Source organism: Cucurbita pepo, chromosome LG16 (genome assembly GCF_002806865.2).
Source record: "Cucurbita pepo subsp. pepo cultivar mu-cu-16 chromosome LG16, ASM280686v2, whole genome shotgun sequence".
Classification (NCBI taxonomy): Eukaryota; Viridiplantae; Streptophyta; class Magnoliopsida; order Cucurbitales; family Cucurbitaceae; genus Cucurbita; species Cucurbita pepo.
The window spans coordinates 3,828,491-3,851,877 of NC_036653.1; the positions used below are offsets into that span (position 1 = coordinate 3,828,491).

At 34.2% G+C, this 23,387-nt stretch overlaps 2 protein-coding genes, 1 long non-coding RNA gene, 1 other non-coding gene and 1 pseudogene across 4 annotated transcripts in view; all 5 read right to left on the bottom strand.

The window, feature by feature from the left end:
• Positions 1-8,205: 8,205 nt before the first annotated feature.
• Positions 8,206-10,737, bottom strand: LOC111777781 (probable disease resistance protein At5g43730). Its single transcript, XM_023657494.1, has 2 exons — positions 10,706-10,737; positions 8,206-9,202 (listed from the first exon to the last, which is right to left on the bottom strand). Exon 2 carries the CDS (start codon positions 9,181-9,183, stop codon positions 8,206-8,208), a length of 978 nt encoding a protein of 325 aa, XP_023513262.1. The 5' UTR covers positions 9,184-9,202; positions 10,706-10,737.
• Positions 9,358-9,448, bottom strand: LOC111777943 (annotated as a pseudogene).
• Positions 9,457-9,527, bottom strand: TRNAG-GCC. The gene has a single exon. It is a non-coding gene; the product is annotated as a tRNA-Gly (tRNA).
• Positions 10,738-19,704: 8,967 nt separating the features above from the next.
• On the bottom strand, positions 19,705-20,216 carry LOC111777868. Its single transcript, XR_002812428.1, has 2 exons — positions 20,119-20,216; positions 19,705-19,954 (listed from the first exon to the last, which is right to left on the bottom strand). It is a non-coding gene; the product is annotated as an uncharacterized LOC111777868 (long non-coding RNA).
• A 1,147-nt stretch (positions 20,217-21,363) lies between these two features.
• LOC111777867 (probable disease resistance protein At4g27220) overlaps positions 21,364-23,387 on the bottom strand; it is a gene marked incomplete in the record, with an annotated part of 7,476 nt that continues 5,452 nt past the window's right edge. Inside the window, 2 exon segments of the mRNA XM_023657595.1 lie at positions 21,364-21,562; positions 22,476-22,536. Of these exon segments, the coding sequence (XP_023513363.1) occupies positions 21,552-21,562; positions 22,476-22,536 (72 nt within the window).

Below are 23,387 nucleotides of genomic sequence, written 5' to 3' on the forward strand. Positions count from 1 at the left end.
AATGTTAGGGTACATGCAGGGGCTAGAAGGCATGCACTATCTTATATCATACAGTTAGCATTGGAATCAGGACGAAAAGTGACAAATCTAGCGAAAAACAAACGAAAGTAGGTGGTTCACACGCTGACACACAATGACAGTCTCCCCCACGTGCAGGCTCCACGCCGGGTCAGCACAGCAACGCACGGGCAGTGTCGTGCTTCAAACCCCACCGGACAAAGACTTAGCCTTCAAATTTTCTGGGAGAGACACATGGCGTGCAAGGACTGTCGGTAGAATTCAAGTTAGATCATGGGTTGTCGGATCGCTTCATGGTGCGCGGGTCAGTTTCCAGTTTTGGGTATATGGGTCGGTAGTTGGACGCATGCTAGCGCACGGCGTTGGACGCATTCCTCCACAGAGTGTTCGACGCTTGTCCTCCTTGTTGCCGGATGCGTCTCCCCCTTTCCGGCCTTCGCATGTCCATCGCCAATTGCCTGAATTCATCAAATTTTCCAGATTCGATTCAAATCACATATCAACCTATTTGTTTTGAATTTTTCTATCTTCCAATCCGTTACTCGTACTAACTCGATTCCTTCATGAGAGTTAGATAATAACCATTGCATAAATATTCAAGATACTTTTATCTCCACATCTAATAGTGAGAGGGTCAGGATATCCTTGGATGTAGAGAGAGAAGTACCTTAAATTAGAATGGCTATTAAGGCATACAAAGTATTAAATATTCATTCAAAATGGTTATATTATACTATAGATATTGAAAATAATGAGATAGATATATATAAAAGAGAGTCCATGTGTTTTTGGGTAATTTCACTTTTATCTTCAATTTTAATGCAATTATGAAATTGATCTTTTAATATATTAAAAAATATCAATTAAGCTTCGGTAGAAAAACTGGTTAAAATTAATAATAAAGTTGATGTTATTTTATTAGTTTATCCATTGCATGGACAAAATAAAATAAATAAATAAAATCGATGGAGTGAATTATGCTCATATTGACGAAGAATAATAATAATAATTTTTAATCATGCACAAGTAACAATAACTTTGTTGGATCTCACTTAGAGCTAGAGCTACAACAACAAGATACAAGATTTGTACTTGGAAGGCATACTCCATGTAGAAATCCTCTATGGAGGCATGAGCTTATGCAGTCTTGGTTTTCTTTCTCACTTCTGTCCGCGCAAGTTGTATCACAAGTTAATGGAACAAAATAGTCTGTCTTTCCTATAATATCTACATAACATTCAACAAATAAAACAAAATAAATTAAGTTAGCTAAATCAAGTTATGAGATAAAGAAAAATAGGAGAACAGAAATGGTTTTAAGTACTCAAAGAGTCATTAAAAAAAAAATATCTCTAAAAGAGAAAAACAAGGTAATCAGGAAGAAGAGAGAAAGGCATACGAGAGGAAATCGAAAGAGATAGCATGGCGATTATAGTGAGAAAAAAATCCAAACAAACATATGCATGTTGGTCTCTCCAAAGACCAAATATTTTCTTTTGGGGTGTGATTTTAGGTTTTGGAATTCATTGCCATTAATGCGCATTCATCTTCTTTCCTTTATTTTACAGCTTTACATGTATGACAATTAACAGAGAAGGAAAACATAACTTCTATATTAGATATTGATACAAATTTAATTTTACATGTATGAAGTCGACTTTGTTTGTGTAATTTGTTACTCCTTATGTGTAGGAACCTATCCTTAAAACCATTATATGGGTAGCCTCCGGTCAGGACAAAATTAGATGTGTAGTACTTCTCATCACATGGCCCACACTTGCGAGCATGAATGATATTCACGATGATGTTATATGATGACATTATATGATGATGCATGATAACAGAACAATGTAAGATGCTTGATGATGACATGACTTAATATGATGTTATTCCATAGTAAGATGATGTGCATATATTAAATGACACGATACAATATGATTACGCATTTTCTAAGACACAATCATGTGATGTGTATAGTATGAAATTTGGTGGTACGGGTTAGTACTATTGAGCGATGATGTGTATAGTATGATGTGCATATATTCCCTCTAGTATCTCAATAGTACTATTTGGTGGTATGGGTTAGTACTATTGAGCGAAAGTTATCTAGGAACCTATACCTTCGAACTTGACCAAGGCCAAATAGGAAAGTGTGTTGTGGCTACTCGAGGATTTACTGAAGTGTGTAGAAACATGACAAGAGTCAAGTTTGTGATTTCGTAAATCTTTCCTAAGAAGGGGGGAGCGATTACATAAGTAGTTTAGTTCATGATGAATGTCAAACGTGTGTAGAAATAGTAACGGCTCTTTAAACAGGGTAACTACATGATAAACCCATCCTGAGAGGGGATGAGTGACAACATAGGAGACTTAGTATTTGGTTGGCACACGAGATCTCTCTCAAAAAAAAAATTTACTCTATAGTAGTTCATGTGGAAGGGTCGATAGTTAACCTTAGATAATGATCTTTAGAAAAATACATCATATTATCCTTTAAGATATGATGAGGTCACGCCTCTAACAAAGATATTGATCATTCATTGTTAAAGCAATGCAAGTTTGCTAAATCTAAGAACGGGAAGGTTGAACAATATGTGACCAAGGGGTTTGGATTAGAAAAGAACTATTTGGAACTTTAAGGTCTCTCTAGAAGCTCAGATAGGTAAAATTAAGGCTCAAACTTCTAAAACTTAGAGAAAAGCTCATGGTAATTTACTAGACAAGTTTGCGATGAGAGCCTCTACAAGTATGTTTGTTACTAAGTAGTATGTTTTTTACTAAGTATGTTTAGGCTCCCGAAATTCCAAGTTTCTTTTTTAGATGATCGTTGATTGTTGGACGAGTGGGAGAGCAATTGGAAGTTACACAATCTTTTGTGTATTTTGAACTTTTTATTATGTTTGAATTTGTATTGGGTTCCTAGTCCTCATTTAGTAATAAACTCTAAACAACACAAAATTGTAATTGATTTTGATACTTTTGTACTTTTGTCTTTTTCGTCATGGTCTGAGATTCAAGTCGAGATACTACGTGTATGAAAGTAATACACATCCCTAGAAAATAAAATAGGTCCCAACAAGAGTCATACTTTTTACATACTACAACCGTATGGTTGTTAGGAAAATGCCTCATACCAATGGAGGTAATGTCTGTTAGTGGCTGTCGCTTGTTAGGAAAACGCTTCGTACCAATGGAGGTAGTGTTTGTCACTTATATACTCTCAAATAGAGTACACTATAACAGCATAATAGCTCCTGAGGCCTCCTTCTTTGGAACTCTCGAACAACCTCCCTTCATAGAGACTCGAATCTTTCTCTGAATCTTCAAAGTACACCATAACACCATAGAGCCTAGACTTGGATTTCAAATGACAAAATCGAACTTTAAATTAGTGACAACCGCTTAAATTAATCAGGCGAGTGGTCTTGCTAAAAGATAGCGTAGAAATTGAATAAGTTATAATTTATGATGGATGAGCTATGATGATGTATGAGTTGTATCGTATGATGTAATATACTAGTATATGATGATGTATGAATATGATATTTGAGCTGTGATGCATGATAATGTACGTAATTTATACATTTGGATGTATGACGTACACGATATGTTTGATGCACTTGTGGCGTTATGATGAGTATGATGATTGCATGACATTTATCTTAATATAGTGATATTTTCCATATTAAACATGTTGTATGATGATGAGTGTCATATTAAGCAGACGGGGCTATTGGGACGCTATAGTATTCGGCATTGGGTTTTTTGCAGGTTGGACAGGCGATGAGTCACGGGCTTGCATGCGAGCTGGGCTGCTGGACTTGGGTCGTGAGAATGGATCGGGTCCGACCCAAGTCCAACGAATCCTTCTTCCTTACCCGACTCTTTGCAATTCTCCGACGCCGTTTTCTCTCTCCTTTGCACGATGGTTCCTAACGTCGTTTTTTCGTTCTTTTTCTTCCTCTTCCTCTTCCTCTCTGTTTGCTTATCCTCCTCTCTCTCACGAAGTTTCGTGGTTGTTGAACGTCGAGGGAGGTAGATCTGGGTTCTCCAAAAATCCTATGTCTGGGTTCCTTCTCTGAAGGTGGTATGGCTTCTCTCGCCAGAAAAACTACGAAGTCTCTCTCTCTCTCTCTCTCTCTCTGTTTTTCTGCTCTTTTCTTCCTCTGTGCAAGTGTTCGAGGCATTGGCTGGAGGCTAGAGGAGGGAGGGACGCATCTGGAGACGATCCACGAGGTCGTAGTCATGTGAGATTCGAAAATTTCGACAGTCGCTGGAATTTTCACGTCCACCGGCGATTGACGCAATTTTTTTTAAATAAATAAACTTGTGCACATTTAATAACCATCCAATTGAACAACTAATTTAAAATAAACAAATACATTTAAGCATTTGAAGGGAAATCAGATAATTTACAAAATAACTTTGAGTTCATAAATACATCATCAATCTAGTCCAACCCCTATAGCCCCCTCAACTCGTGGACGCCCTTGCCTCGACCGCTCTATTTAGGCCTCATCTGAAAAGAATTAAAGTAGCATGGGTGAGTTTAAAAATACTTAATAACTAACTTGTCGTCTGTAGTTCTTAATTCGTTCTTAAGTCTTACAACATTGGTTCATTCGTTTGTCTGTCTGGTGTCTTATTCATGCTTGGGAGTTTGTTTCTAAGTATCGGCTCTTTCTAGGTTGTACCCTATGTTAAATTGGTTCACCTAAGCTCAACTTAGGTTCATGGTAAGAAAATTGTATGTTTCTCTTTTCGTAGCCCTACTTGGGTCGTTAGTTCTCATAGTTCGTTCATAGGTTTCATAGGTATATTGTTTAAATGTTCTACTAGTCCCTTTAATCGTCATCATGGACCTATACCTAGTAGGTCCTCGAGGTGTGACCCCGACATCGTTTCTAACTCATAATTCTCATCATATTATGGACATCGTTCTCAGATTCTCTAGTAGGGTTTAGTTGGCATCTCCCTAGTAGGCCCCATAAGTATTATTATAAAAGAGGTTGTGGTCCTCCAGCTTGCTAATAGTCATCTACCTATGTAGTCCCTCGCTCTCAATCGAACAAGATCATGACTCAGGGATGGTTGAAAACCCCGTAATTGCACCCATAAGGCGCTTCTTAAGTTTCTCATTTGATTCATGCATTTCAAGGCTCCACCCTAGTTCTACTCGCTCATAAACGTAATAAAGTACTGTATAGACCCCTGACAATCTAATCGGGTTCATGATTAGGAGTTAGTTGGTAAATCCCTAATCATCCTATACACTAGCATAATCATTCATACACGAACAAATCATTACAAGAATCCAACTGTGATAGATAACAGACTAACGAACAATAATGATAAATAGAGGCAAGTGAGGATTATAGATGAAGGGGGGAGATAGAATGAAAGGAGATAGAAAAAAGAAAAAGACAAAAAAAAAACTTTATATGAAAGGTTGAGTTTGAAAACAGAAAGACCAAAATCAATTCACATTTCAATCATCAAAATCCTATTAAATTCAAACTTCATCAACCAAAATGTTATTACCCTCCTATTGGAAGGACCAAAATACTATTAACTCAAAATTCATGGACCTAAATGCTATCGATCTTAAATTTTATGGACTAAATGCTATCAAACTCAAAATTCATGATCAAAACGTTATTAAACTCGAATTTCAAGAACCAAAATGCTATCAGACTCATTCGAATAACAAAAATTCAATCAAACTCAAGCTTCANTAATAGCTCCTGAGGCCTCCTTCTTTGGAACTCTCGAACAACCTCCCTTCATAGAGACTCGAATCTTTCTCTGAATCTTCAAAGTACACCATAACACCATAGAGCCTAGACTTGGATTTCAAATGACAAAATCGAACTTTAAATTAGTGACAACCGCTTAAATTAATCAGGCGAGTGGTCTTGCTAAAAGATAGCGTAGAAATTGAATAAGTTATAATTTATGATGGATGAGCTATGATGATGTATGAGTTGTATCGTATGATGTAATATACTAGTATATGATGATGTATGAATATGATATTTGAGCTGTGATGCATGATAATGTACGTAATTTATACATTTGGATGTATGACGTACACGATATGTTTGATGCACTTGTGGCGTTATGATGAGTATGATGATTGCATGACATTTATCTTAATATAGTGATATTTTCCATATTAAACATGTTGTATGATGATGAGTGTCATATTAAGCAGACGGGGCTATTGGGACGCTATAGTATTCGGCATTGGGTTTTTTGCAGGTTGGACAGGCGATGAGTCACGGGCTTGCATGCGAGCTGGGCTGCTGGACTTGGGTCGTGAGAATGGATCGGGTCCGACCCAAGTCCAACGAATCCTTCTTCCTTACCCGACTCTTTGCAATTCTCCGACGCCGTTTTCTCTCTCCTTTGCACGATGGTTCCTAACGTCGTTTTTTCGTTCTTTTTCTTCCTCTTCCTCTTCCTCTCTGTTTGCTTATCCTCCTCTCTCTCACGAAGTTTCGTGGTTGTTGAACGTCGAGGGAGGTAGATCTGGGTTCTCCAAAAATCCTATGTCTGGGTTCCTTCTCTGAAGGTGGTATGGCTTCTCTCGCCAGAAAAACTACGAAGTCTCTCTCTCTCTCTCTCTCTCTCTGTTTTTCTGCTCTTTTCTTCCTCTGTGCAAGTGTTCGAGGCATTGGCTGGAGGCTAGAGGAGGGAGGGACGCATCTGGAGACGATCCACGAGGTCGTAGTCATGTGAGATTCGAAAATTTCGACAGTCGCTGGAATTTTCACGTCCACCGGCGATTGACGCAATTTTTTTTAAATAAATAAACTTGTGCACATTTAATAACCATCCAATTGAACAACTAATTTAAAATAAACAAATACATTTAAGCATTTGAAGGGCAATCAGATAATTTACAAAATAACTTCAATCTAGTCCAACCCCTATAGCCCCTCAACTCGTGGATGCCCTTGCCTCGACCGCTCTATTTAGGCCTCATCTGAAAAGAATTAAAGTAGTATGGGTGAGTTTAAAAATACTTAATAACTAACTTGTCTGTAGTTCTTAATTCGTTCTTTAAGTCTTACAACATTGGTTCATTCGTTTGTCTGGTGTCTTATTCATGCTTAGGAGTTTGTTTCTAAGTATCGGCTCTTTCTAGGTTGTACCCTATGTTAAATTGGTTCACCTAAGCTCAACTTAGGTTCATGGTAAGAAAATTGTATGTTTCTCTTTTCGTAGCCCTACTTGGGTCGTTAGTTCTCATAGTTCGTTCATAGGTTTCATAGGTATATTGTTTAAATGTTCTACTAGTCCCTTTAATCGTCATCATGGACCTATACCTAGTAGGTCCTCGAGGTGTGACCCCGACATCGTTTCTAACTCATAATTCTCATCATATTATGGACATCGTTCTCAGATTCTCTAGTAGGGTTTAGTTGGCATCTCCCTAGTAGGCCCCATAAGTATTATTATAAAAGAGGTTGTGGTCCTCCAGCTTGCTAATAGTCATCTACCTATGTAGTCCCTCGCTCTCAATCGAACAAGATCATGACTCAGGGATGGTTGAAAACCCCGTAATTGCACCCATAAGGCGCTTCTTAAGTTTCTCATTTGATTCATGCATTTCAAGGCTCCACCCTAGTTCTACTCGCTCATAAACGTAATAAAGTACTGTATAGACCCCTGACAATCTAATCGGGTTCATGATTAGGAGTTAGTTGGTAAATCCCTAATCATCCTATACACTAGCATAATCATTCATACACGAACAAATCATTACAAGAATCCAACTGTGATAGATAACAGACTAACGAACAATAATGATAAATAGAGGCAAGTGAGGATTATAGATGAAGGGGGGAGATAGAATGAAAGGAGATAGAAAAAAGAAAAAGACAAAAAAAAAACTTTATATGAAAGGTTGAGTTTGAAAACAGAAAGACCAAAATCAATTCACATTTCAATCATCAAAATCCTATTAAATTCAAACTTCATCAACCAAAATGTTATTACCCTCCTATTGGAAGGACCAAAATACTATTAACTCAAAATTCATGGACCTAAATGCTATCGATCTTAAATTTTATGGACTAAATGCTATCAAACTCAAAATTCATGATCAAAACGTTATTAAACTCGAATTTCAAGAACCAAAATGCTATCAGACTCATTCGAATAACAAAAATTCAATCAAACTCAAGCTTCANAATTCTCCATATCAGGGGTATCAAACTCATCACCAATGATAGCTGTGAAGAACTTCCATGACTCCTCTTCGCTTAAAGAATTCACCTGAAAACACACTGTTGTGTTCATATTGTTCATCAATATATCCTGTGATCGACTCGTCATAAGCACTTTACATGAAGAACAAGGAATTCCAATCTCTTTTACAAGATCATATTCCTTCCATAAATCATCCAATATAATAAGAACATCCTCTTCCATTTTAGCCAATTTATTCCTTAGAAAAGAAGCTCTTCCCTCCTTACTCTTTGGTAATTTTACATTCAAAACATCTCCAATTTGTTCTTGAATCTGTATAACTCCATTGGATTGGCCTACAAACACTTCAATCACTCGATCAAACACTTTTTCTTCCAAAACCATCTTCTTAACTTCATTAAGCAAGTAAGTTTTTCCAACGCCTCCCATGCCATAAACACCAACCCTGCTAACCTCTGCCTTTTGAAGTGCTTTCTTGATTTGTTTAGCCATTGAAATCTTGGATTCCAGAACTTGATACCCACCAGGAACAATGATGTTCTTAGTCTCTAAAAGCGGTGCAGGGTAGCCCACTTCCACAAAGTTGATTCTTTTGGCTATGAGTTCATGAAGAGCTTCAATTTTCTTCTTTGTTTTTCTGCCTAATTGGTATCTATCGATCAAGTTAAAGGCTGATGGGGTTGAAGAATTTGATGATAGCTCATCATGGATGGCGTTGTCTGCATCAGCCAACCACTTTGAAACTTCCTCGCGGATTGCATATGCGTTGCTTCTTGCCTCTTGGACTCGTCCTTGGACGTCCCTGCGCGCTGTCTTGAGAGCTTGGAGCTGCTCTTTGAGCTTATTTTTGTTTCTGTTGTAGCAGAGGAGATAGCTTAGTTGACGTCCAATGGGTTTAATCACATATTCTCCCATTATTGATTCAGCTACTGAGACTAGAATTTCCATTCCAGCTCTTTGAATGTCCCTGCACATGGCATAAACATCAAAATACTTGAAAAAAAATGATCTCTTTATGTATGTTTTTGTAAAAAAAGTTATGAAAATGTTGTAAGAAATAATGAATTCCGTGAAAATAAGCTATGATATCATTCCATAAAAAAATAAAAAATAAAAAAAAACAAGCTCTGCAACGCTGAACATCGTCCTATAATAGATCGGAAAGGCTGTGGTAGACCCAACTATCACTTTAGCGTAAATGTCATCATAGCTTGTAGCAAATGCACCAGCCGGGAATCGAACCCGGGTCTGTACCGTGGCAGGGTACTATTCTACCACTAGACCACTGGTGCTGTTGATTATGAATTTAAACTCATATAAATAAAATAAGGTTAATGTTTGATTAGTTTCAAATAATTTTATTTTAGACATTTTATTATCAACTGTCCTAAAGAAAATTTGGAACGAAACCACGTCTATTAGGGGCACATCTTGTTTTTCTTTTTCTTTTTTTTTTTTTCCTTTAAAAATTAAATATTTATTTCTTTTCATATAAAACAAAAATATTATCCAAAACAAATAATCTAAATTAATAAAAATACCTTTTCATTTTCTATTTTTCTCAAAAATATTTCTAGATTTTTCTTTTTAAGTTTTAATAATATCCTTCAATTTTAAAAAGAATTCTAAAAAATATAGTTTTGAATGGAAAGATATCGGGTCTAAAAAATATTTCAAAAATATACTTAAAACTTTAAAAAGTTTCATTAATACCTCCAATTTTTTAAATAAAAAAATCTTTAAATATAATTACAACTCTGTTTAAAAAATGAAATTTTAAAGTTAGTATTAATATTTTTAACCTTTATTAAAAAAATGTTTGAAAAAGTTTTTATCATTAATATATAGACGAAAATTATCTATAGATAATTCATACTGTCTCCCTTTTTAATATTACGTTTGAAAGTGCATTAGTATTAGACTATTTTTAAAGTTTTTTAAAAAATTTAAAAATATTAATGAACCTTTTAAAAATTTAGCTATTTTTTAAATTAAGTTAAAAATATTTTTGAAATCCTACGAATGTTTAAGGATATTTTTCAAATAAAATATTAATGTAAAAATATTTTTAAACTCTTTTTAAAGTTTGGAAGTATTTTTAAGAGAGTCTGAATTTTAAGAGTATTTTTATTAATTTAACACAAAAAAAAAAACAATAATATCTCATTTTTATCTTCTCCTATAAAATAAAATAATTATAATTGTTTTTTTTATAAAAAAAAAATAATCAATGCACCTTTTAATTTTAAATATAGTCTTTCTTTCATGACGAGAGTTCATTTTACCACTCTACCAACTCGTAGTTGTTAACTTGTTTCTTTTTACTCTATTCGTTTCTCACTTTATTCAAATTATAAACATATCGTCTCTTTAAAAAAAAAACAACATACGATCATATTTTATGAAGTAAAACTAAATAGAATTAGATATTATGGCATGAAATGAAAAAGGGATTGTAAAGATAACTTACTCGGTGTGTTGTGGCGGAACGAGGAAGGTGGGAAGAGTTGATTAGTTTAAGTGAGTCCCAAATTGTATGATTTATATTAACAATACCATTCCCTCCTTCCTTGCACATTCATGAAGCTTAGAATATGCCTTTTTCATCTTCCCTTTTTTTGAGTGTTTCTTTAGCCAACCCCTCACTTTTCAACTCTCTTCTCGAGTGAGCTCATGAAAACTCTTTTCATCCCTTTTAATACTCACAAAATTATACAAATTCGAGTTTCTTTTCATTTCTCGCTATTCATTCATCTACAAGTGTTCAAAAATATTGAATATAGGACTCGAACAACTCGAACCAACCTATAATGACTCAAGCTCACAATAATGAGTAGGTGTCACGATTAGAGACCCTATTGAGTATAGGAAAAAGTCAAGGTTGATGTTGCTGACTTCATAAACTGGTCTTGGAAGAGATCAAGGACTACGCGGGTAGGTAGGTTAGTATGAACATCTCTATTGAGTGTAGGAACGGGTCACAGTCGACATTGTGACACCGTAAACTAGTCTCGAAAAGGGACTAGAGACTACACGGGTAGGTGATCATTGAGGAATCAATTAGAACTTCGTATAGATCAAAGGAAAGTTGTGAAACCCTATTAGGAGAAAGAAGTAACGAGAGTCTACAAGTATATTGCTTACTGACTATATTTTTATACTCACCCCTTTTTCCCTTTCTTTGTCACGTACCGGTCAAGGTGGGGAAGTGCTTTGGAGATGCACTATCACAGAGGGGTGTCGACTCGAGGCGTCAGTTAGTTGTATTCTTTTAGGGTTGATTTTGAATTCTTTTGTATCCCTGCCATTTTCCCCATTTGTAAATAACTTGCAATTTTGACATTGGTGTTGTAAAATTTTACCGTATTTCCTACAATATCAATGTTTTGTTTTATTTTGATTCTGTTTCGTTTCTTCATCACGATCCAATTTTCTTGAAATCTCGAAAATTTGGTCATAACACAACCTAACTCAAAAAATTTTATGATTTGATTGGATTGAATTCGTTATATAATAAGAGTTGTTTGGATTGAAAAAATTTATAACTACGGATAATTGGATTGGGACGAAAAAAAATGTCATTGATATCCAAACTAAGCGTTTTCTAAGTCTCCCAATAATACATAAATAGAAAAATCTTCCTCTATTTCTTTTACGTTGCACCCTCTTGCAATTCTTCTCTCATTCCTTTTACAATTTTTTCAAACCAAAAATTCCATTCTTCTTCTTCATTTTCCTACTTTCATTCCAAAACCCATCTACCTTCTTACCTAACAAGAAAAACTCCATCAAATATGGCTACCTTCCCAACAATCAACAACAACTCCCCTTACTTCATCATATTCTTATATACCTCTATCATGAGTTTTGAGAAAACGTTTTGGATATATGTTCGTCTCTAATCCTCAATTGATGATATTCATAGCATAGATAAATCTTTAAGAACATTGAGGTTCCAATAATTGGTCGAACATGTCAACTATTAGTGGCATTGGGTATTTGTTCTTCATTGTCACCCTACTTAGTTCTCTATAGTCCATGCATAACCGCATAAATCTGTCTTTCTTTTTTTTAGCGAATAGTACTAGTGCTCCCTAGGGTGACATGCTCAGGTGTATGAAGCCTAAGCCTAACAATTCCTGTATTTGTTCCTTCAATTCTTTCAACTTAGTTGAGGCTATTCTATAGGGAGCCTTGGAGATCAGGGTCATTTCTGGTTCAAACTCGATGTTGAAGTTCATTTTCTACAAGGAGAAAAACTTAACCATTCATAAGGAAATACATCTAGGAACTCATTTAATATTAGAACTGAAGTTATGTCGCATTCCATGCATCTGACATCTATAATACTAAACAATAGAGTCCAAGCTTCTCGACTTATTATTTTTCTCATCTTCAAGGACGAGATCACTTTGGGTACACTCTTAGACTTCGATCCCCTAAATTTGAAGTTCTTTCTAGAGGGAAACTGGAATATAATGTCTTTGGTGTAAGCTTCAATGTTGGCACGGTTCTTTACTAGTCAATATATCTTCAAAATGACATCAAAGTTGCACATGTCCAACACAATCTCGGTTACATCAAGTAATCGTCCATTACACCATGCTCTCTTCTATCAACAATACTATCTCATACAGGGTAGATACTAACAATTTGTATTCTAAAGATTCTAACGTTGATCGTATTTGTCTAACGAATATAGTAGATATAAAGGAATCCATAGACGTAAAATCAAATAAGACTCAGGCATGAAGGGCAAAGTATTTGCCACCACAATATTAGCATCCTTCACTCTCATGCTCATGATAGCATAGGTCATGCCTCATCCCACTTCTAGTTTGAGCCTAAACGTTTTCAACTTTTGAACTCTTTTTGTGTGGACAATCTGCTACTATATGCCCACTTTTGTTGTGCTCTCATTTTATTTTCTCTGAGAAAGAATGAGCTAAGAAATTCCTATGATCGGCCATAGTTCATTGAAAAAAATAATTTTAAGAAAGCTACAAACCTTAAAAACTTAATATCAATTGTTCATAAACATATATTATTAAGACATAAATCTTGCAAACACTTCAATTTCAAATAATCACTTGATCTAATGCTATGAAATCTTTGAAATATTTAAAATGTGATCTTACAAGATAAATTTTAAAACATAATCTTTAAAATGTGTTCCCATGGCTAGGGAAACTCATCATTAAATTTGACTTTAAACTAGTGAACTAGTGATAAGGAAATCACTGCAAGAGAAGTAAGATTTGGATTATCTTGTCGATCGAATATCTCAAGGCAAGAACATTGTTTGAGATTCCAATCACTCCACAAGCAAGATCGATCATTTCTAGCTTGAATGATTCTTGTTGATCAAATATTTCAAGGCAAGAACACTTGTGTGAGATTCGAATCACTCCACAAACAAGATTGATCACGTCAACCTTGAATGATTCTACATGCAACCTAACTACATAGAATTGCAAAGAAACTTAGTCATTGGCTAAAAAAAAAAAAAGCACAAATGCTCCTTTTTACTATATTTTCGAAGTCTCTCTTGCAAAGACAACATACATGGCTATATATGGCCTCAAAATGAAACTGTTGACCTTCCATTAGGCATTTCAAGAGTTATACCATTCATACTTTAGGACCATAATTAACCATTATGTAAATGTAACCTAAAGTAAATAAAAAGTCCTAAAATACATTAATGAAGCATCATAACTCTAAATTATGATCCATCCAGAATTTATAACAATGAGACTTCATTCTTCTTCAATATTGGCATGAATTGAAACATCTTTTGATATTTTTGACAACATTTTCTTCTCATCTTCCTTAAAGTATATTGTATGATTGATGTCTCTTAGTTCATATCAACTAGTCATACTGCCATTGAGTAATCTCAATATGCACACGAGAGCAATTATATATAGGGAAGACTACAAATACACAACAAATAAAATCTAATTGTATTATGCACCGATTGACCTCAACAAGAAAATCTAAGTGGCGAGTTGGACTTTTTCAAGTAATACACGTAGGGATCGCTAGACATGCTAACATGAGCATATCTTGCTTTATGTGGTTAGAATATGCATGGTTAGGACTCATAATGGCCCGTTTAGATGAAAATGTTGTGTATGTTATGGAAAATTACTAAAATGCCCCTAGGATGAGAATTTAAACTGAATATCTATTTTAATGTTTTTCGTTGTGTAAGAAGGGAGGATGGGATATTGTGATTTTTACTCTGAGAGTTAGATCGATGTTATCACCTTGTTGAGTTTGCATGAATGATTATATTATGATTTATGTACTTTAGGTGATAGATAGGAATATCTCCCTAATTAATAAGTATGTATGAACAAAATAGATCATGTTTCTCGTGCTTGTGATTCATGGGAATATCTTCTCAACCAAGCATGTATGAGTGAGTCAAGTTAAGAATAGTGCACCAGAGCTAGAGTGGTTTTCATGTTGACCAAGGTTAGTACATTTCTAGTAGATAAAGCACCCTAGGATCGTGAGCGGCAATCAGAGATCTAAACCTAAGTGCACCGAGAGGATTTGTTTAGCCCCCAAGGAGCTATCCCCAAACGATCTGGAAATGTGAGATGAGATCTAAACCGCCTAGACATCCAAAGAACCTAGTAAATCTTCACTTCACCCAAGAAAAATTATGAGAACTTATGAGAACGTTAGCAGCGTGAACAGATCAATTTGAGGAGTTACTATTGTGTGTAGAATAAACTCACCTTGAGAGAAGACAAGGGACTATATAAATAATTGACTTGAAGAGTCACTATTGTGTGTGAAGTAAACCCTCATTGGGTTTTCCCTTTTAGGCTTCAACTCAAGATTTTTAAAACATGACTGATAGAGAGAGGTTTCCACACCCTTATAAAGAGTGTTTCGTTCTCCTCCCCAACTGATATGGGATCTCACGCCCGAGTCCCGATATGAACGAATTGTTGGACCTATTTAAAATTTTCAACTTGAGGGATTTGATGGAGATTAAATTTCAATTTCAAGAATGGTAGAAAGAAATATTTTTATAATATTCACACAAATCATAGAAAAATATAAAAAATAAAATCAAATAGCTAAAAAATAAAATAAATAAAAAAAAGTCAAATTCAAAGTCAACCTTCTTATGCTCCTCTCCTAATTATGTATGTGCAAATCACTTAATTAAGAGACTAAAAAAAGGAAGAAAATAAAATAAAAGGAGAGAGAGAGAGAGGAGAGGGAAAAGGAAAAGTAACTCTCATGACTTCTTAGATTAGGCTCCTCCATTTTTTAGTCAATATTTCTTCATCAAAATTTGTTAGAACCTTAACAAAAGTAGCACCGGATCGATAGTCATTCGAGTGGGTGAGCCAGCCGTGCGTGTGTGAAATCCTCCAAGTGCGTGAAATAATGTGATGGTGCGTAGTGAGCTTCTTTCTATCGGATCGATAGTCATTCAAGTTATTGGTTTAGTATAAAGATTTTGGAGATAAATGAAAGTTGCATATTATGCTTATGAAGTCATGAGTTTGTTCTTTTGCATTGTTTGTGTTTAAATTTATACATGTTAGAGTCATTCAAGTAGTCTTGATTAAACTATCTCGTGGAGCGATTCAAACCACAAGTTTAGAAACAAGCTTTCTTTACTGATCTTGATCATCAAGAAAATCCGTTACAAAACTTTCTCTTGGATTTACTTATCCTTTTTTGGGGTTAATTTAGATTTAAAGCATCTTTCTTCAACAAGTTTGTTATATCAAATCCTAAGAGCGTCATAACATTTGACATAAGAACTGTACGTTCTAGGTCGGTTAAGCTAGCTACCCAAGACTATGCACATCAAGAGCAATACACCAAAACCTAGAATAAAGCTCGTGGTCACCTGCTAGGTTATGGATGCGATAAGAACCTTCAAGTAGGTTACTTACTGAGTATTTTTATACTCACCTCTTTCTCCTTTTTTTTAGGTGTTTGCAGGCTGCCGATCGAGATCTAAGACCATTCGAGAGTTGTGCTATTACAGAGGGGGTTCGAGAGTTGTGCGATCAGAAAGGAGGTTGTTCTGAAGCGTAAATCCATTTTTACATTGTGGAGTCTTTTGTATTTTCTTTTATAATTGTATTCCCCATTTATAATATTTTGAACAACATCTTTTTATAGTTTGACTTATTTTGTATATTTTGTATTCGATTTTGGTGGTGTTGACTTTTTCTGTTTAATTTTTATCAAATTTTTTATCTTATATCTTATTTTACTTTTATTTGGTTTGGGAGTGATAGTCCTTTATAATTGTATTCCCGGTTTATAATATTTTGAACAACATCATCTTATAATTAGATTTCATTTTGGTGTTGTTGATTTTTTCTGTCTTAAAATTTTGGGTTGTGACATTTAGTTAATTATTTCTTTTATGGTCCCAAACCTGCCAACATTAACACTATGGTAAATTATTCAAAGTTAACTCTATGATAACTAATTAGTTAGTTATCTAGATGTTTAACCATTATTCAAAGTTAAGTCCATGACAACGGTTGTTTAACCATAAGTCCATGGTAACTAATTAGTTAGTTGTTTGTTTCTTTCAATGTCCCAAACCTAGCCAACATTGACCCGGATGGTAAACACGCTTACATTTCCCAAACATGCTAACATTTTCTTTCATCGTCCCAAACAAATTAGTTAGTTATTTCTATCATGGTCACAAGCATCCAACATAATTAGTTAGTTATTTCTTTCATGCCAACATACCATAGACCATTAATTAGTTATTTCTTTGGTCGTCCCAAATATGCCAACATTTTCTTTAATTGTCCCAAACAAATTAGTTAGTTATTTCTTTCATCCCCCAAAATATGCCAACATTTTCTTTCATCTTCCCATGCCAACATTTTCTTTCATCTTCCCATGCCAACATTTTTTCATGAATCAGACGACGACGACGACGACGACGACGACAAAAAAAAAAAAAAAAAAAAAAAAAAAAAANCCGTGGTCGCCGGCGAACACGGGAGTTTTCATTCCCCACGACCCACGACCACAGCACCTCCCCCTCGGATGACAACAACAAGTTCCAGACCTTCCGCCACCACGGAGCTACCTGCAACAAAAGAAAAACGGTGAGAAAAATGAAAGAAAGAGAGAGACCGAGGAAGGGACTTCTACGAGGGACCAACCACCGATGATAGCGTAGGACGCATACAATGAGCTAGGAGCTTACGTATATATTTTAAAGAGTACGTCGGCTAAGGCCTACAGAGTAAGTGGCCCTACCATCCTAGGTTATGTAAATTGTATGTTGTATGTTGGCACGTGTCAGTGATTTCGCACGTGTCATAAATTGTATATTTGGACTGTTACGATTTAATACGTAAATGTATGTAATGTGAACGTATGCTGTTTTGGAATGATTTGATGTGCGATATATTGTGACGTGATATGTTACTGAGATAATTATTATATAAATCGCACGTCATGAAATGGTACGTTAAAAGCATGGAACGTTATGTTATGTCTCCTAAATTGTATGTATACAACATAATATGAATGACATGAAATCACGATAAATAGCATGAAATATAACCCCGTTAGAATTATGCATGATAAAAGAACTGAAAAATTAGAAAGGATATGATATGAATGAAAAATGGTAGTAGGGTTATATTTAATAATGTTGAAAACGGAAAAATATTGGGACCTCATGCATTATGTGTGCTCATACATTGAGGGATACCCTTATTCCATCACAAGGGTACGAACGCGTACACCACTAGGCAGGTGAAGTATCATTATGTTTTACATAATGTTGTCGTGACGGTTACTAATTTTAATGGGTGTCCGGCATAAAGAGCTACCAGAGTAGGCTCGCTCAACAAGAAAAGGGATCCAGCAGTGTGCAAACTAACTGGTGAGCCCATACTCGCACGTATGGGTTGGGTGTGAAGTATATGGTACACATCCAAGCTGCCCGTTAGGATAGTGTCGTAGGAAAATAGACTGATATGATAGGTCTTGTCATTGCATTTGCATGTTCTTGTTGCATAATCCCGATAGGGGGTCGTTTACTAAGTATTCTTAATATACTCAAGCCTCGTGCTACTACATTTTCAAATAAAAGGCAAGGCACCCATGTGAGACCAATGAAAGCAACGCATATCCCGTGACCGTGGCGCATGCATAAGATAGATTCGCTTTTCAATTTAATAGTATAGGTTAGCATAAGTTGAATTGTAATTGCATTCATTGAATAGGTTAGTATAGGCTGAATTGTATTTGCATTAGTAGTATAGGTTGAGCTGTATTCGCATTAATAGTATAGGTCAGTTAGAATTGCATTTAATGAAATATAGGCTAGTATAAGGTATCTAATTCAGTATTGTTTTTCTTTTCTTTTATTGATATTTATTTATTCACAAACTAATAAAGGAGGTATGAATTAATATTAATACTATAAAGAGTACATTTAAATAATTCCTCTTAAGGTTAGAGGTATAGTAATGACTCTAGATTAAAAGGGAAATTTAGGTTGCTAACGTCCAAAAATTTAGTTAGTTATGCCAACCTAATTAGTTAGTTATTTTCCATGCCAAGATTTCCAAAACATGCCAACATTTTCTTTCATCGTCCCAAACAAAATTAGTTAGTTATGCCAACCTAATTAGTTAGTTATTTCTTGCATGCCAACATACGGTAGACAATTAATTAGTTAGTTCTTTGGTTGTCTCAAACATGCCAACATTTTCTTTCATCATCCCAAAACAAATTAGTTAGTTGTTTCTTTGATCGTCCCAAACATGCCAATATTTTCTTTCATTATCCCAAACAAATTAGTTGCCCAAACACGCCGACATTTCTCGAACATGCCAACATAATTAGTTAGTTATAAACTCTTGAATGTTCCAAGGATTGTTTATATCTTGCTTGTTATTAAAAAAAATTAGATAGCATGTTAGGTTATATAATTGCGTAAGAGCATTAGTTGAGCTCGAGTGAATTATCAAATTCATCTTTTAACATTAAAAAATCTCAATCAACTTTTTTTTTTATTTTAATAATAACAATAGAAAATAAGATTTTTTTAATAAAAATAGAGTTATATATACATTTTTCAAGATAAGGTAAGGCATTCCTGTACGGCTGACGACGACATCGCAACTCGAGACCATAACACATGCATAGGGTAGTTGTATTTATTTTCTTAGAATTATGATAGAATAGAATGTTGTTTTTAATTTAAACGTTTATTTATTTTATTTAGTGTTTTGTTGTGTCGTTTTTAAAAGTGTTTTTAAAACACGTAAGTCCATGGTTGTGTTTGAAGCTGAAGGTTATGTTTTACGAAAGGTTAAATGAAGTATTTCCGCATTTAATGTTTATGATTTGTATACAATAGCGACCTTAAATTAAGTAGAAAATTTCGGATTATTACAATTATGCGGGAACTTTAAGATTAGTAATTCATTTTAGAGAGAATAATAACAAACTTTCGATTTATTATTCAAGATAATTTATTTCATACCGAGTCATAGTAACTTTGTTGGATCTCACTTATAGCTACAACAACATGATACAAACTTTGTATTTGGAAGGCATACTCCGTATACAAATCCTCTATGAAGGCATGAGCTTAAGCATTTTTTGTCTGCAATCTCACCCCTGTCCGCACAATTTGTATCACAAGTTAATGGAATAAAATGTCCGATCATTCCTCCCCTATCTACATCAAATTTCAACATATAAAATAAATAAGTCAGCTGAATCAAACTATTAGATAAAAAAGATACGAGAATAAACACGACTTCAATTACTCAAAAATTTATTACAAAAAACAACTCTAAAAGAGAAAAACTAGGTGATCGAGATGAAGAGAGAAGAATATACGAGAGGAAACCGAAAGAGATAGCATGGCGATTATAGTAAGAAAGATCCACACAAACTTGTGCATGTTCATCTCTCCAAAAACCAAATATTTTCTTGTGGTGTGTGATTTTGGGTTTGGGAATTCAGTTTATATAGATCATTTTTCCGTTAATGTGCATTAATCTTCTTTCCTTTATTTCCGTTAATGTACGAGAGGAAACCGAAAGAAATATTTTCCGTTAGTGTACAACAGTCATATCATCATATATGGTAATTAACTGAAAATCAGTTAATCAAAACATAACACCCATTAATACATGTTTAGATGTTTGTTTGTGATTTGTTACTCCTTAGATACGATTTATGATTATGTGCCTCGTTGCATTCATGTTATCAAGTTATAATACGGGAACTATTAAAGAGTTAACGAGCATCTATTAGTAAATCATATTTAAATGAATGTAATCTTAAAGATACCATAGTTGAGAAATTTTAAAAAAAAATGTAATTACTATCTATATCAACAAGGTGTATCACCCCGGTTCGAGGCCAAATGAACAAATCAGGGAGAGCCATATGTCAAGGAGCAACTTTTACTTTCCACGTTTGAGTCAGTTGCACGTGTGTAACATCTTCCAAGTGCGTGAAAACGCATGACAATCCTTAGGATGAGATTCATGTTATCTGAGTTAGGACAAGATGTTGTGATATCTGCTCCCGATGATAAATAGAAGTTATCTCTCCGTTGAGTTTGCAAGTATATTTCTTTGAGAACGTATTATGTGCGGAAACATTCCTCTTATGCTGGGTTGTGACATCCATTTAACAAGTCTACTTGTAGTGTAAACAGTATCACGGGAGTGAAAGGTATCTCATTTTCATATTGATCTCAACTCCTTATTGGTTGAAGTTCACAAATTGATAAACTCTTTAATCATTTCATTTCCGACACATTAGACTTTTTTATTTATTTTAATAGTAAATTTGATTTGAACCGGTGACATGAAGATTTGAGTCCTCTGCTCTACCAATTGAGCTATACCGGCCATTTCATTTTTGAACCATTATCTTTATTTTAACTACAATGACCCATGAGCCTCAAAGGACAAATCCTTGTTGAAAAGAGTTCATAACTACAACGAACCATTTTTTGAGTGACTTGAGTTACAGGCTATCACCTAAGGACGTGAAATATTTGAAAATACACAATAATTTAAAACTTTAAAAACGTGCGTGCATTTAATAAATATAAAATCGAACAATTAATTTAAGGCAAACAAATACATTTAATCGTTTAAAACAAGACAAGACAATTTACACAATAGACAAACACCAAAACATGGATATAAAACTTTAAGTTCATAAATACATAAAGTTGGAAAAATATAAGACAATGATCTAGTTTGATCCATATAGCCCCATAGCTCGTGTGCGCCCTGCCTCGACCATTCCATTTAGGCTTCATCTGAAAAGAATTATAATAGTATGAAATACTTAGTAACTAGCTTTCATAAACGTAATAAAATAAATAAAATATTGTATAGACCCCAACAATCTAGTCGGATTCATGATTAGGAGTTATTAACGAACCCTTAATCATCCCTGTACAATAGCATAATCATACATGCACGAACAAATGATCATAAGAGACATAGTATAGTAAGGTAAACATGGGATATCCATTCTAATCGTTTAACATGCTTGTTATCAAACAAATCCGCTCATTTCGGTTCTAAACTTTAATAACATGCTTCCATATATACTACAAGCTTGTCTTAATTTGAAGTTCCAAGGTGCTACGTACTTGGTTTTGTCAATAGAGATAGTATTCCTCACTTATAAACTCAGAATCATTCTCTAAATTATTAGCCAATGTGGAACTCCCTCCTAATCATCCTTGACAAAGATCATGTTTATATGTTATTTTCATTCTTATAACCAATTCAACACAAGTAAGGTAATACAAATGTTAAATCTATCAAATGTGGAATCTATAATTCGAATCCTGATCTGAATTTTGAGCATTGAACATCAAAGATGATCTTAGAGTGAAAGAAACAAATCAAACCAAAACTTAATAGATATGTGACATCTTAGCAGAGGAATATCATCTATTATATTCAACAAGCTGCACTTATACCAAATCCAAATGAGTGGGTCTCCATGAAATGCAATTATGCCTAAGAAATATTTCAAAAAAAAAAAAATTGATAGTTATTACTTAGTACCATTCCAAAAATAAGTATATTTGGCTTAGTATCTTACTATGTAGAGTGACCTGTTCAAAATTTTCTTAAAAAAGGTATGAGTGAGGAGAAGTACGTTGAAATGACTCCGTGCCAGTTTATGGAGCCTAATTTAATTGATAGGAACTTTACCTTCAAATGAAGTATCTCCATAGTCAGAATTCGTTTCAGAATCTTCGTCATCATTCGATACCTAAAAAATTTTAAAAAAAGAATACCAAGAAACATAAATTAACCAGAAATAAAAATGTTACCAAAGGAGACGTTAATAACATTCATGCTTCTTGTATCTAGTTCTTATTTTTTGTTTTTTAAGAATTAATAAACACAACGTGTTTTATAACTATTTTTTTTTCGTTGAAATAAAACTTATTACACATAATTTAATAANGTCAGAATTCGTTTCAGAATCTTCGTCATCATTCGATACCTAAAAAATTTTAAAAAAAGAATACCAAGAAACATAAATTAACCAGAAATAAAAATGTTACCAAAGGAGACGTTAATAACATTCATGCTTCTTGTATCTAGTTCTTATTTTTTGTTTTTTAAGAATTAATAAACACAACGTGTTTTATAACTATTTTTTTTCGTTGAAATAAAACTTATTACACATAATTTAATAAGATTTATAACATGCATTAAAATAAATATAAAAACGTATGTTTGGTTTGTCAAAATTATAAGTCAATTAGGTGAGTCAATTTTATATCAAATCTAATGAATTTGAATTAACTCTCCCTCTTAGACCTAAACAATCCAACGGTGGTGAGAGGTGACCGATAGTATGGACTAAAATGGTATCAAATTTAAATATTAGGATGAAAATGCTATCAATTTCAAATTTCATGGACTAAAATGGTATCAAACTTAAACTTCATATTCATAATCAAAATGGTGGTAAACTCAAATGAATGGTGATAGCACTATAACACTATTAAACTAAAATTTGAAGATAAAAAATGCTATTAAACTGAAATTTGGGAAACAAAAATGCTCTATAAAACCCAAAGGATTGGTTGGAAACCCTTAAATCAATTCAAG